The sequence below is a fragment of the Sciurus vulgaris genome (genome assembly GCF_902686455.1).
Source record: "Sciurus vulgaris genome assembly, chromosome: 17".
Lineage (NCBI taxonomy): Eukaryota > Metazoa > Chordata > Mammalia > Rodentia > Sciuridae > Sciurus > Sciurus vulgaris.
The window spans coordinates 30,483,370-30,499,841 of NC_136478.1; the positions used below are offsets into that span (position 1 = coordinate 30,483,370).

At 38.1% G+C, this 16,472-nt stretch overlaps 1 protein-coding gene across 1 annotated transcript in view; it reads right to left on the bottom strand.

The window, feature by feature from the left end:
* The window catches only part of LOC306648404 (alpha-ketoglutarate-dependent dioxygenase FTO), a 217,569-nt gene that overhangs the window by 94,085 nt on the left and 107,012 nt on the right, over positions 1 to 16,472 (bottom strand). Inside the window, exon 3 of the mRNA XM_079118534.1 lies at positions 10,979 to 11,603. Within this exon, the coding sequence (XP_078974660.1) occupies positions 10,979 to 11,603 (625 nt within the window). The remainder of the gene's footprint in view (positions 1 to 10,978; positions 11,604 to 16,472) is intronic.

Genomic DNA, 16,472 nt, shown 5'->3' on the forward strand with positions numbered 1-16,472 from the left:
AGTGTTATACATAAAACTTGAAAATACCAGGATTTGTTATATGAGAGACTGCGAAGTAGAAAAGAATTCAAAAGGTATGTAGCTTTACTTGTCCTCTATTTCCTTAACAAGTCTAAGTTGGTTGGCAACTGATAAAAGTACTTTGCATAAAAATTCAAATTCCCAGCTATTCTTGAGTCTTAAGATCTGGCATTCACGAACCAGCCACAAGCAGCTATAGGTAAGAAGTAGCTGCCCCTGTGAGACAAGGCATACTGTCCCCAGTCAGCCACTTTACTTCACTCATCTCTGGTACCTGCCTGCACCCTACAGCAAAGTCTGTGAACCCTGCTCTAGAGCTGGGATATAGAGCCCACAGGCAAATTGGGCCTATGACCTGCTTTTGTCAATAAAGTTTAACTAGAACGGTCATGCTTACTCATTTACATACTGTCCATGGCTGCTTTCCCACATGACAGCAAAGGTTGAGGAGCTAAAACATGAACTACAAGACCTACAAGGTTGAAAATATTTATTATTCAGCCCTTTACAGAATACACTTGCCAATCTCTTCTCTTAAGTTTTAATACTTAGGATTAATGTGAATGCTGGGGCTGGGGTTGTGGCTCAGTGGAAGAGCGCTTGCGTAGCATGTGTGAGGCACTGGGTTCGATTCTCAGCACCACATATAAAGAAATTAAAAAAATAAAGTCCATCCACAACTAAAATTATTTTTTTAAAAAACTGAAACCTGAGGCTGTGTAATGGTATAACATAGTAACAACATAATAAAATAATTAATGCTAAAATTAGTAGATATCCAGATCAATTTAGCAAAAGAATAGTGATATGAGAAATCATGTTTTTATTTGTCATACCCCAAGGCTTTAGGATGCTTCATTCTATTGGGCCCAAATAACAAAGGATGTAGCAAATGACACAAGAAAAACAAATATTCCAATGATAATTTTAAAAATAAATGATTTTTAAACTACATCGTCAGTGGGTTTTAGATGGCTTCAATGCCACTGAACGTGGGCTTTCTAATAAGTGGCAGTCTTTACAGGCTAACAGGCTGGTCGACTACTTTCCCTCTCACTTGCATCCTGGCACGCTTCTCAATCTGGCACCAATAAAGTCCAGAACAACAATCAGAGACAGCAATGGCAATCAGTGTTTCCTGATGTCTCCCATAAATCCACCCCCTCTGAAATGTGCTCATTAAATGATGTTTTGTTGAGGGTTTTCACCCCTTGGGCTGCATAGGAAGGAGAGAAGTTGTATGTCTGATAAATTTTTTATTACTTAAGTATAGTGCTGCCTACTTTCTCAGTGAAATCAACTTGTAATTATCTATAGCAACTGCGACTGATTACTCTTACCCCATGTTATTTTGGAAACAAGCAGAGGCAATGGGTCCCTGCTTGCCTTTAAGCCTCAGTAAAACTGGAAGGATTTTAAGTAGCTCAGTGTGTTTGATACATTCCCAGGTCCCACTAACCAAACAGTTAAAGAAGAAGTAAATGATGTGACAAAATACAAAAGAACACAAAGTTTTCAAGTCAGATTTATAATGTTCAGAACTACTTACCCCCACATCAAAAAAAAAAAAAAGGTTTAAATCTTTTATGCTAACTAGTTTCTGAGGAAAAAAAGTATTAAATTTAATTAAGGATAAACGCCATTCAATATTTTGTTTACATTTTTAAAGCTATATGCAACCACAGTTAAAGAGGAAACAAAGATAGTAGCCACAACATGACAGTAGGATTGTTACAGTGCTAATCAAATAAGATATATTACAAAAAACTATCATATTTAACAATATGCATAAGTGATACTGTATGTCAACACAATATAATCTCCCTCATCACAAATTTTAAAATGGGTGGGTGCATTTCTTAGCCCGTATTCCCTATTCCCTTAATCAAGAACTAAGACTTCTTAGACTCTTTATCCCACAACTATATTCTGTATTTCCTTGATCCTGTACCTCGAGGGGTTTATGTAGTAGGTCCTTTCCTATCCGTGCAGGAGAAACACAAAAGATGCCCAGCTGGTAGTCTAATGATGATGAGTCTAATGATGTCTTTTTGGCCAGGACTGATCTATGACATTCCATCGTCTGGGATGAGGTCTATTTTAAAAACTGGAGAGAGACAGAAGGTAAAAGAGGAAGTTGAAAGGTAGAAGGGAAATGCCATGGTGTGCGTATAAACAAAGAACCAATTGTGGATTGCAAGAGTGCCATAGGAAGGACACGGACTTGTCAGAAGAGAGGCTGGAAAAGTAGGGAGACACCAGGACATGGAGGGTTTGGGGAACTGCAGTAAGGAATCTGGGTTTATACAGAAAGTCACGGATAGACACTGAAGACTTTCTCACAAGTCACATCCACTTTTGAGAATGATCTCTGTGGAAAGCACAAGCTTCTACGCGCAGACTTGGTATACTCTTTTTCAGACTGGTTCCCAAAGCAATGGCAAACGGGTTCTGCATAAGCTGGAGAGCACGGAGGAAGCACCACAGAACAATGTCCCTAAGCTAGAAAGGTTACCCAGGAGAAGGCGCCCTACCAGAGCTCTACAATTTATAAAATGCTTTCCTTGATGGACTAAGAGGAAAAAGGAGAGAAGTCGGCTGCTGATACAGCATATTCTTTCTACTGAAGAGTGAATGGTCTGAAGAAATGGAGAGAATTTAGAAAAGTTTGAAGGGAAAAAAAACATCAATCCCAACTCAGAATCTGTAACAAGAAGCTGCTCTCAGCTGCCTTGAAACAGGCAATTCAGGACAAACGAAGTCCCTTGACAGAGATAAATTGTAAAATTAATTATAAGTTTTCTGGGATTTCAGGCGAAATATTGAAAACTCTTTACAGAAAAAAATCTAAAGCTCTTCAACATGATGTCTGGTTCTGTCAGTTTTCAGATTAAGCTTTTGGGATAAAAAAAAAAAGTAAGGTAAAAATATTCACATACATAGGAGAACCTCATTACATCACGTTTCATGGACTTAAGGGAAAAAGTGAAGTGGGATAGGGGAGAAAAATTGCTTTGAGGGCCCTTGGCTAAAGCTTCAAAATCACATTAGATGAAGTCAAATATAAAATAAGGAAAAGAAGCAGTGACACTTTTCAAACAATACATTCTCCAAACCAGAACTTGTAAAGTTCCTTGAGCAGCCTCAGGAAGGTGCAAAGAGAGTGATGGAGACTTACAGGAAATCTTGACGCTATAAATAACACTGAAGACCAGAACCAAACTGGGTGAATCAAAAGACCATAATTATTTATTCATCCAGTTCACATATAGCTTTACCCAGAGTTCAAAGGGCATATCCAAGGCCCGGTTTCCCTCAGTCCCAGTTCTTAAAAAAAGGAAGACTATGGCCACAAAAGACAAAGGCAATCAGTTGGAAGCCATGAGTTTAAAAAAAAAAAAAAAAAAGCCAAAAAATAAAAGGGAAGACATTGGAAACTGATTACATCATTATTGTTGAAACAATGTCCAGTTGAATCCAGTGAAATCCCTGGTCTTAGTAATGAGAAAATTCCTTATGTTTTAAAATTAAGTTTGCTTAGGTTCAGTATGTGCTATTTGCTATCAACAGAATCCTAATACTTACTGGCGATAACAGTAGCAGAAATCAAGAGTTACTGGATGGTGTTTACACTGTACCCCAACAGTCCAAACTCCTCAAGAACAATAAAGACTTACTCATTTTGGACAATAAGTACTCATTTTCTGTTATATGCAGATACAAAGAAGCATCAAGATGCACATCATGCCTCAATGAGCTTATCAATTTAATTCAAACATGAATAAAACTAATCTACAGTTTTAGAAGTTGGGACAGTATTTTTATTTAAAATTATTCATTTAGTATTTATTACGGAGAAGCAGACATTAGAAGGGAAGATTTCTGAGATGTATGTATGTTTTATTTCTTGATCTGAGAGCTAGGTACACAGATATGTTCACTTAATGGCAATTTACCAAGCTGAATGCTTATCGCTTATAGGTCAATAATTTTTAAAAACTCAATAGACAGGTTGGAAGATAAAGTTAAGGATGTCTCACAGAATCAATTAAAATATTCAAAATATTGAAAATAAGGCATAAGCAAGAAAACAGAAGGTTCAACAACCAAATCATATGGATTCCAGAGAGAAGAAAAAATTGATAAATCAATCACAAATTATTACAAGCTCTGAACAGCATGTTCATGGACATGATAACTATAAAGGCTGAGTGCCAATACAATCAAAATTACAAAATATCTACAATGAGAGTAGAGGAAAATCAGAAGAGTATGCATGATAAGATAGGGAGAAAAAGAAAGCTGAGCAAATCCTCACTTCCATGTCAGGAAGCCAAAAGGCAATGCTCAAAACAAGGAAAGCACATTATCCTCTACCTGAAAAAAGAGAGTAGAAAGACTATCTCTAGGGAAATGAAACTGAGGAGAAAGGCATGGATAACTGCTATTTTCTCTTCAAAAAAATGTATTAAAATGGCTTTTTTAAAAATTATATAAATGTACAAATTTTAATAAAAACTAAAAATAACTAACACTTATTGAATGCTTACTGGGTGCTAAACACTGGTTAAGTTCTTATCTTTACATGCTATTCACATGTAAAAACTTTATATTTTATGTTAAATACTTGTATTTAATCCTGAGGTAGGCACTATTCTTGTCACTATTTCACATATGAAAAAACATAATCACAAAGAATTTAAGTAACTTCCCTAAGAGCCCATGACTAATTAATATCAACACAAATATGTCAATTAATAGTACAGAATCCAAATACCCAATTAATGTTGTAAACAGTAAAATCTGTTCCACTCCAATTTGCCTGCTTATTCCTTGCTCATTAAAAATTCAGCCATTCTTGGAGACTATACTTGCAAATCACATATCTGTTAAGGAATATATCCAGAATATATAAAGAACTCAAAGCTCTAATTTGAAAACAGGCCAAGGACCTGAATAGAGATTTCTTCAGAGAAGATATATAAGTGATCAATAAAGATATGAAAGGATGCTCAACATCATTAATCATTAGGAAAGTGCACATCAAAACCACAATGAGATACTACTTCCCACTCAATGGAATGGCTAATATCAAAAACCAGAAAATAACAAGTGCTGGCATAAATGAAGAGCAATTAAGAACTCTGGTGCATTACTGGTGGGAATGTAAAATGGTGTCATTTCTGTGGAAAACAGTATGATAGTTCCTCAAAAGAATGAGAACAGAATTACCATCTGAACCAGCAATTTCACTTATGTGTACAGTATGTATGTACATAAGAACTGAAAGCAGATAATACATACTGGAGCATTATTTACCACAGTCAAAGATGGAAACAACATTAATAGATGAAGGGACAAACAATGGAGTATTAGTACACCTTAAAAAGAAATGAAATACTGATACGCTCCATAAAATGGACAGACCTTGAAGACAGTATGTTCAGTGAAATAAAGGCAGACACAAAAGGACAACCACTGTGTGATTCCATTTATATATATGAGGAGCCTGGAGTAGTCAAATACATAAAAGCAGAAAGCGGACCAGTGGTTACCAGGGGATGAGAGAAGCAGGGCTGGGGAGTCACAGTTCAATGTCACTGGTTTCAGCACAGGATAATGAAAAAATTCTGGAGATGGATAATGGTGATGGTTGCATGACAACTTGAATGTACTCAATGCTCCTGAAATCTACACTTTAAAATGAATATAATTCTAAGTCATACCTAAATGTGTGTATACATCATAATAAAGAAGAGTAAAAAGGGGATGAACTATTGATACACACAATGACATGGATGAATCCCAAAATGATTAAGTAAAAGGATCCAGACCAAAACATTACATTATGAATTATATGTAATTCCATTCATAGAAAATTCTAGAAAGTGCCAACAAATGTCATTGCCAGCCTTCCTTTCTCACTAGCATTTAAATTTTGCCAGTTTTTTTTTTTTTTTTTTTTGGGGGGGGGGCGGGGGTGGAGGATGGGGCTGTATTTATACATTTCTTACCACCTCTGCCTCTTCAGGCCCATCACCGGGGTTACTGTGATGGCCTCTTGCAAGTTTCCCACCAGCAGCATTGCTTCCCTTCTTCTCCTTGGAACTCTGCAATGGTTCCTAATCTGACACCACATACAAGGCTGGCACTTTCTACACTGATGGGACAAGGCCTTGCCATCTACCCTCCATACCCTGGCCTGTCTTCGCTTCCGGATTTTCCCCTTGTCAGACACTATTACACTCACACTTGTTTCTGAAACACCCAGTTGTGTTCTATGGAGTTCCATTTGTATTCCATGTTCCCTCTACGAGACTGCTGTCCCTTCCATCAAATTTCCAAGTGACTCATTCCTTCCAGTTTTTGCTCCACTGCTACTTTTTTTGAACGAGGCCCTCCTTGACTTCCTGATTTAACCGCAAGCCTGTCCCTCACTCTTGTTACACAACCTACTTGTCTCTTCTTGCTAGAATGTAAAGCTCAATGAGGGCAGGGATTTCTGTCTGGTTTACTATCACACTCAACTTCTGGAATTATGTGTGCCAAAGAGTGATAAATGAATAAATACTTTTATAGGGGGGAAAAAGTGATTTGTAGGATTGAGTTTAACTGAGCAGTATAAGTGATGTTAAAAATAAATGACAAACTATGGTATGATGTCATAAAACCAACCTAGATCAAATGAGCTTTGAGAACTTGGGGATGCTGGGAGGTGAAGAAAAACTTAAATATCAACATTTTTTAAGATCAGGAATGTTCCAAAACCCCTAGCTGCAATTACAATCTAGTTTTTCATGGTCTCAGTGATACACTAAGGAATATAGAGCTACTTGTTTCAAAATAGAGATTCAAGACTTAGAGGAATAGATTTCTATCCTTAAGAGAATCCAACTTTTCCCAAATAGAGACATGAGAATCATAGGAAGCCTAGAATTCCAAGAAAATTACTTCAAAGTCCCTATTTTCCAGCCTATCACATACTCAACAGGAAACTTTTTGTAAGCCCCCTTGGCCTTCCGTGGGATACCTGGAGATAAAGGAGAAAATCTGAATACTTGGCACTATGAAAAATCTTAAACATTGCTTTTCTTATAAACACAATGTCACTGAAACATATCTTTCTTAACAAAGAAACAAAAACAGGCAACCAATAGTTACTGTCTAAGTGATGTTTTTGAAGGTGTTCCAGTCAAAGAACAAGGTGTTAGGCCAAATTAAACAATGGATTTTTAATGCCTTTCCTGCTAAAATTCGTTTTTTACAGCTAGGAGTAACAAGCAATTGCCCGCAAAGCTGGAATAGGAAAATCAAATACTTTGCCTATTTACATATGGTTCCCTGAAGCCATTCCTGATTAAAAATTGTACCATTTCAATCTTCCTTCTGGAGATATCTATTAACTAGAAATGCATGTGAAAGCCAACGAATTTAGTATATAATTACACATATCCTATACAAATTACTTCTCAATGACCTCTACTCATGAAAATAAACCAAAGAGGGATGATTGGCTCATTATAAATCTACAAGAAGATTTCCTTGGGAAAAGGTATTGAGAGTCAAGTCCTGAAAGCTTCAACTGAATTTAATTTCAGCAGGAAGTAATCACTTCTGAATCTGAACTCCCAATGCATTTCACGCAATGCTCTCCAGTGGCAAGCAACACTCTCCAACTGACATCCCTGCTCTTGTCACTAAGTAACTATATGACCTTGGGCAAGCTGGTTCCTGTCTTCCCTCCAGAGGCTAGAATTAGGTGATTCCAAAAGTCTCTTCCTGAACTAAAGCTTCACAACTGCACAATTATAATCACAAGAGCACACCTTATATCACCTATACGCTCAAGTCCAGGAGAGCATCTTAGTTACCGCTGGATCCCACACTGGTTAGAAGAGCTCACTGAACTTCCCTGAGCAACTGCGTAAGGAATATGTTCAAAGACATGAAAACAGTCCAGTCTATGAAGTTTCCATTCTCTGTGACCCTCTCAAGCCCAACCTTACCACAGTTCTGAAAGAATTCTGAGGAGGACAGAGAACTAAATGTTATCACTTGTCACTGAGTGTACGTACCCAAACCTAGATGGTATAGGCCATTCAGTCCACCTGGCCTCAATGCAATCAAGGGGTGGGGTGAGCCCAAAATGTGTGACGCTACTACCAGCCTAACACAGAAAAGCATTTTAAACTTATTTTAAAACAGTAAAAAGAGTACACTCCAAAATAACCACAAAAAGTATAATACTGTAAACACATAAACCAGTAATAGCCTTATTATCATTATCAAGTATTATGGTCATAACTGTATATGCTCTTTTTTTATTTTTCTTTCTGCAATACTAGGAATTGAACCCAAGGGCATTTTACCACTGAGTTTCATCCCCAGCATCCCCAGCCCTTTTTTTTTTCTTTTTTTTTTTTTTTTTTTCCTGGTACTAGGGATTGAACTCAGGGGTGCTTAACCACTGAGCCATATCCCCAATCCTATTTTGTATTTTATTTAGAGACAGGGTCTCACTGAGGCTTAGAACCTCGCCACTGCTGAAGCTGGCTTTGAACTTGTGATCCTCCTGTCTCAGCCTCCCGAGCTGGTAGGATTGTAGGTATGTGCCACCATGCCAGTCATCCTCAACCCTTTTTATTTTTAATTTTAAGACAGGATCTCATTAAGTTGCCCAGGCTAGCCTCAAACTTGCAATCCTCCTGCCTCAGCTTCCCAAATAGCTGGGAGTACAGACATGTGCCACCAGGCCCAGCTTGTATGTGCTGTTCTTTAATCTGATTGGCAGTACCATAGGTTTGTTTACACCAGTGTCACCCCAAACATTTAAGTAATTCACTGAGCTACAATATTACAAAGTCACTAGGAAACAGGAATTTTTCAGCTCCTTACAATTTACAGAATCATCTGTCATAAATATATCATTGGACAAAACATCATTATGCAAAGTACGACTGAACTGTGTTACTACTTTGTTGTTGTGAAAAAGAAAAGATAAAATGAGTTTAAACATGTAAAAAGCAGGGCTGGGGAGATAGCTCAGCTGGTAGGGTGCTTGCCTCGCAAGCACAAAGCCCTGAGTTTGATCCCCAGTACAACAACAACAACAAAAAAAAAAATGTAAAAAGCATATAATGGTGTCTAGCACACAGTAGGTGCTCAATAAGCAGAAGCTCCCAGTGCTGTCAATACCATTAAAGAGAATTCTATGTCTCTCGGGAGTTAAGGTAACAGAGGAATTGCACTGCTCTTACAGATTCAGATTCTTTAGTTGCCTCTTGTAGGTGATAACTCAAGTATAAACACTCCTCTATTTATATATGATTTATACTTGTATGCTTTATCAGTCTTAACTACTCCAGACCATAGAAACTATTCATTAAAATTTCTAATTCCTTTCTGAAAGAGATTCTAGGTTTCAAAATCTATTTGATCACCCACGCAAAGAGAGTACAATAGAACTATTAAACTGTGGGGCTGAGAATAAATTGGAGCACAAAGACACCCTTGTAGCAGTCCATGCTATCACATGCCATTGCTGCAGTTTCGGAGAGCTGACTCCCTAAGAAAGAAACTAACAAACTCCATTGTTCTAACATCAGAGTTCTTGGACGTGATGCTTCTAAAATCCCTGGCAAGACCTTATTAAAGATCAGAAGATTTCGGTTCTTTCCATTAGGACAGCACTGAATCCCTTCAAGGGATTTTCTTAGGTCAGCATCACTATTTGAGATGCCAAGGATACAGGTGAAATTTCTAAGTGCTGAACTAGTTCCTTGTTTTAGACTAAAAACAAGGTAAAGGTAGAAAAGATATTAATTATCCTGGGGAATTTTTTTGAGAATGAGAAATGGTAAGCAATTTAGGGGTACCATGAGATTTTTTTTCTCCGTATCTCTTTTTCCAAAACGGTCATTTTAGTAAACAGCAAACAAGTAACAAAGTCCAATAAAACTACTGGCGTTGTCCGAAAATAATGACCTTGAAAAGTGCCAGTTTTTTCACTGAAAGAATATCTAGAACTCTTGCTTTACAAACATCTTTCAATAAAACAGGCAGAGAAGCTAACACTGAATCTGGTCAAAGAATCAAAAAAAGAAGAAAGCAATGGCAAGACTGTCCTCCATACATTCGAGAACATTTTTGTAACCCTGTTCCAATCAGCTATGGGGACTCTAAGCACAGAAATAAACAACAGAAGGAAAATTTGGTTAGGCCACTAAATGGTAGCCTATGATCTCTGTGATCGGCTTTCAGAAAACACAAGAAGTTCCCCACAGCAACCCTGTGAGGTCTAAAATGGAAGAACTGGGAAGAGGGCTAGAGAATTTCCTGAAAACAGAGGAACGGCTGCTTATAAAAGGCACCTCAACTGCTTCTGGCAGGGAGGGATAGTAGTAAAAATGGTATGAAGCCAAGAACAAGTCCATACTTGACAAAATATGCCCATCAAGATAATGATGTCAACCATAATAAAATATTTTGGCAAGACAAGAAATGTGCACCTGTGAGAATATGGAAAGATTTGACAGATTTCTGTTTTCCCAGCCCCTTATCAGCAAGTTAATTATAGCAACTGTGGAATCTATGTTGAGTGTTAGAGAAAAGCAGTCAGCTGTATGAATCCAAGATGCTGCTCTCTTGGGCATGGGAAAGACAAAATGACAGTAGTGCTTACATGTGAAAATATTCTGCATGCAGTAAAACAATGGGCCAGATAGCACAGCTAGGTGAGAAAGAGAGATAATCTGCAGACACACAGGCGAGACAAGCTAACAGGACATACAGCTCAAACATATACACAAACACATGCACAGTCCACACACACACACACACACACACACACACACACACACACACACACACGTGCATGCACATGTATGTCCCTCTCCAAAGCCTAAATCACTCTGGTCATATTACAATCAGGGGTGCTTTTTCCCAGAGCAGACAGTACCTTCACAGCTATAACTGTAAACAGCCACCGCTGACCTTTCCACCAGATTTTCATCATGATGCCAGCTCACTGCCATTTTCCCCATGCCAAAATAAGGCTCCTCTTTCAGGTATGGCATTTTCTGAGGATCCATGAAATTGAGCAAAGTTACATTATATGCTGCTCTGCTCTTAAGATCCACTTCATCTTGTGCATCATAGGCTGACCCCATACCGACCCTGGGGAACTCTGCCATACACACTGGCACAGCATCTTCATTGGCCTTCTCTTTGACAGCAAGTTCTTCCAAAGCCTGGATGGTTTCTATCTGCAGATAGTCATTGAGCTTAAGGAAGGTCTGACAAGCAGCAGCAATCTCAGCTTCAGAATAGTTTACAGTAGAGCCCTTCACTGGCCAGGGGACTGTAAAGAGCCTGGTGTTCAGGTACTTGTAGGTGCAGCCTGGATTACCAATGAGGATGCGAGATACCGGAGTGAGCAAATCTTTGCCTTGGATCCTAACCAGGTCCCGAAATAAGCATCCATGCTTGTGCAGGGTGAGAAAAGCATCTTGAACCTCTTTGTGTAGCTCCTCAGACACACTGCCGGATTCTCGGAGAATCAATTTAGGATATTTCAGCTGCCACTAGGACAAAACCAAAGCAAAATAGAAACACGTTAATGGGATGGCTATGATTTTATTATTTTCTCTATAAGCATTACTGGGGAAACACAAACTACGAGGCAAAACAGGATGCAGATGTCTCCAGCCTAAAAGCAAAACTAACAAATGTCATAAAACTCTCCAGTCAAGACTTCCAAGTTCAAGCTAAAACTATTAATATTAATAATTTCTCTCATATATGGAAGTAAGAGAGGAAATAGGAAAAGAAAGGTGGTGGAGTCTCTTGAAAATCAAATGGAGACCAATAGAGTAGAGGAAAGGGACCAGAGGGAGGTAGAACGCAAGGAAAAGAGGAAATGCTAGGGAATGATATTGGCCAAACTACATGGTTATGTTCAGGGAGCTCCATGGCACAATCAGTTAGCACGTGGTACTCATATTGTTATATTCAGTGTATGTACAAATATGTAACAACAAGTCCCACCACTGTATATAATTATAATGCAACAATAAAAAATACTTCAACCTCATTACTCTAAGAAAATATTTTTTAAGTTTAAGTTCAAACTATTAATAATCTTCAACATAAACAAAAATAATAATAATCTTAGCTTTGCTCTCCCAGGTTCCCTAGGTGACCATTTTTCCCTACTCTTTGGATCTCCAGAAAAAAACAATTTCATTCATTGTCATGTGTCTATTTATTAAGGGCAGGGTGCTATAAATAAGAGACCAGTCTCTCCTCAACACTTCAACTGAATGAGAATCCACTTGACTTGGGAAGTTAAATACTAAGTCTCAGGAACACAAGAGCCATGACAATTTCATTCATGACCATAAAACTAATGCCCAGAAAGTACTCAGTAAATGTTAAATGGGTGGATGGATCAATGGACAGGGTGGATAAGATGGATTAATGGGGTATTCCACTGTAATTCTAGAAAACGGTAATAATTTTGCTGGTGTCACTGGAAGAGAAGACTATAAAACAAGTCCCTTCCCTAATATAAAAATGCATAGGTTTTTTTTTTTTTTTTTTGGTACAGGGTGGGAATGCATTAGCCTTTCAGTCACCATTTTGGCTTCTCAGTACTTGATATATGAACTGGAGTCTAGCCAGAGTTCCCTGGTTCTCCATAATACAATGGATTTTTTTTAACCGCAACACAATATTTTACATTTAAAAATGTATAAAATTTAATCTGATTTGTTCCTAGCTTAAAGCTAAGACCTGAAGGAAAGACCCAGACATGATCGACTTATTAACTCTATCCTCCTATTATTGGGCTGTGCACCATTTTTGACAAATCTTCCTTTCATAATTTTATTGGCTGATTAGCACTTATATGATAAACAGGGTAAGACCATTTATTCTTCTGTACATTTTTTCATTCAACATGTTTACTGATCACCTACAAAACACCAGACAAAAATAAGGTTCCAATTCTCACACAGCTTTCTACCGAATCTACCAAATTAAGTTAATAATGAGGAAAAACAATCCCAAACCAGGTTGAGTATTAGGACAGAAAACAAAAAAATCATTAGGAAATCTGTCACAAAATGAGAAAATCTCTCTAAGGAGATGGAATTTAAGCCGAGACCTTCAGGATAAGAAGACACAAGCCACGTGATATACTAAAGAGTTATAGGAAGACAGACCAAAAATGCAAAGGCGCTGAAGAAAGACCAGTCTGTTCTAGGGACGAAAAGGCCAGTTTTACCAAAGCACATGAGCCAAAGGCAGAATGACATACAATAGGATGAAGAGGAAAGAAAGCAGGGGCCACGACACAGAGTCCTGGAGGTCATGAAAAAGAATCTGGAATGGATGGTAAGCATACTAGAGGATTTCAAAGGGAAAGGAATAAATGCACTTACATGTTATAAACACTACTTAGGTGCGATGGCACACACCTGTAAACCCTGTGACAGGGAAGCTGAGGCAGGAGGATCTCAAGATTGAGGCCAGCCTCAGTAGCTTAGTGAGATCCTGTCTCAAAATTAAAAATAAAAAGGGCTGGGAATGTAGCTCACTGGTAAACAGACCCTGGGTTCAATTACCAGAACTCCCCTGCACCACACATGTACAAAACAACTCACTCTTAGTTTACAGGGTGTAGTTTGTAAAAGGCAAATAGGAATGTGGAAAGTTACATTCGGTGCTATTACAACCATCCTAAAGGAAAGTAGTAACAATCTGGATTAAGGTTGAGACAGATAAATGGACATATAAAATACATATTTTATAGGTAGAGCAAAAGGATGTGCTTTTGGATTGAAGTAGGGATGAAGAAAGGAAAGATGTTAAGGTTCACTTCCAGATTTCTGGATTGAGTAACTGAATAAACAATGCACTTTTTTTTGGAAATATGAAAGACTGGGCAAAACTGAAATGGTAGAGACAAGAACAGGGAAGAATGAACAGTTCCTTTCTGAAACGGTAGTCATTAAGATACCTACGAAATCTCCAAGTGGAAATCACGAGAGGTAACTGGATATACACACCTGGAGCTCAGGAGAAAAAGTGGGGCTAAGGAACTCATTGTGGGAGCTGTCAGAACACAGATGGTTTGTCAAGGCCTAGACATGGTTGAGATCCCTAGCAGAGGGAACATTACTTCCTGAGTGGCAGAACAAGGTTCAGCTAAGGAGAATAAGCAGAAAACCATAAGACTGCAGTAAAGCTAAAGCCAAAAGAGAAGGCTATATTAAAAAGGATGGAGTAGTCAACTGTGTCAGCTATGATGAGGTCAAGTGAGATGAGGACAGAGATTATCCACTAGATTCAGCAATATGAAAATCACTGATGACAATGACCAGGGCAATTTCAGCAATGGAGTAGGAAAAGAAGTCAGAATGAAGTAGATTGAAAAGGAGGAAGTGCAGATGACACGTGCGGATTTCTGAGTGGTTTTGCTAAGAAGGGGAATAAAAAAATGCAGCTGTTGATAAAGGGGAATGCTTGATCAAAGGATAATCTTTAATGATGGAAGGCACTAGAGGACATGAGAGCTCGTCAGTGTATTCATGGGAATGATTCAAGAGAAGGAGGCTGATGATGCAGAAACAGAGTGAATAACCAAAGGAGCAAAGTCCTTGAGTGTCTAGAGGAGCCATCTCCCAAATGCGGTATGCAGGGATTTGTAAGGCAATCCATTAGGGAGGGAATAGTGGAGGTAGGTTTTTATTGTTTTTTTAATCTAAAAGGAAAGAAATTAAGCTCTACTAAAATATGTGTGCACAAATATATGTACATATACCCATATGCATAAACATACAAGATGAATATTAGTATCATAAAATAGACTAACTACCAGTCGTGTGCAGGAGTGTGTAAATCTCTTCCCAACTACTCACTCAGTTAACCATGTTGGTAGCTTAAAACTGGTCATGTAGGAGTATTAAAACTATAGAAATCAAGGTGAGTTTTTACCCACAGAGAGCCAGTTGTTAAACATTAGTAGAAGACTATCATATAGTTGAAAATTCTCTACTGACAAAAATATGTGACCCAAGTATTAGGTAGGAGAAAAGATACATGATGAATGAAACATGTCCAACAAGAAATGATGGCTGTCACTTCCAGCCTGAAGCATTTCATTGCCAGCACAAGACCTTCTAAAACACTGTCATTCCCTTTGGCACAGAACCACCTGTTCTGTGGAACTACTTGGATCCCTTAGTTAATTTAATGGGTAGTTCTCTGCCAAGCAATAAATGGTATGCAAAGTGAACAAGCATGCAAAGTGTGCAAAGCCACAGAGAGCTGAGGGTCATTTGTTACTACAGCATAATCTGGCCTATTCTGGCTGATCCAGGAAACAGAAGATCTGTAGGGAATTAGAGGAAGTATGCAGCAGAAAAGTGAATAAGTCAAGTCTGAACTTGGTAAAAGGAATTCCTTAAGTAAGCACAGCAGGACTGCCCCTCTTTTCAGAGTGCTTATCTGAGATGTGTGATCATGAATTTAAAGTGAAAAGAAGAGTCAGGTGACATGTCACCATAGGCTACATTGAGACTGTCATAGATCTATTTAGGATTTACAGTTTCAATACTGCATTTGTCCCAATTGGAAAGCAGAAGTGATAACACCCTTTCTATTTACACAACCCATGATGAGAGCAACAGAATCCTAATAGCAGACACAGAACTAAATGAACAGTAACTAAATTTTTTCACAACTGGTTATTTTTCTAGGTGAGGCCCCCAGGCATCGGTATACTCAAAAGTACACCTAGCTAGCAGCAATGATTCAGAAGGAAATCTGATCATACTTTCTTAATAACTCCAGGGTTCTTTGAAATTATTAAGTATGGAATACTAAAGAAATGATAATGTGCCCAAATCTGCTTATCAACACATTCCCTCTGGGACTAGGAAAGAAGAAAATACTAGAAATAATGTGTATACATATACACACACACACACACACACACACACACACACACACACACACACACACACACAAACTTGTTCTTGTTCAATACACATTGGGATTCAAAACTAAAAGAGGACATATTTAACAAAGGGAAATTAAAACCCAAACAACCTGGGAAAACCACCTAACTATATGAATATCATATATAAATACCTGGGCATTAAAAACAACATCATAACAACATAGAAAAGTAATCAAAAACTTTTCTCCCCTCTGATCTCTCTGTCCCTTTCCCCTATGACCACATCTACTTCTTTTCCTGAAGTCCTCTAGGCATAACACTTTGGGCCCCCCCCTGCAAGGCAGACCCTTCTTAGTTAATATGAATTGGACAGGATTTCAGATTCAGAACCTGAAAATGTTCATATCTCTTCATTCAGCTATTTTAAGAATTTGTCATGATGAAATAGATAGGCATCAAGATTGTAAGAATAACATCAAGTTATTAT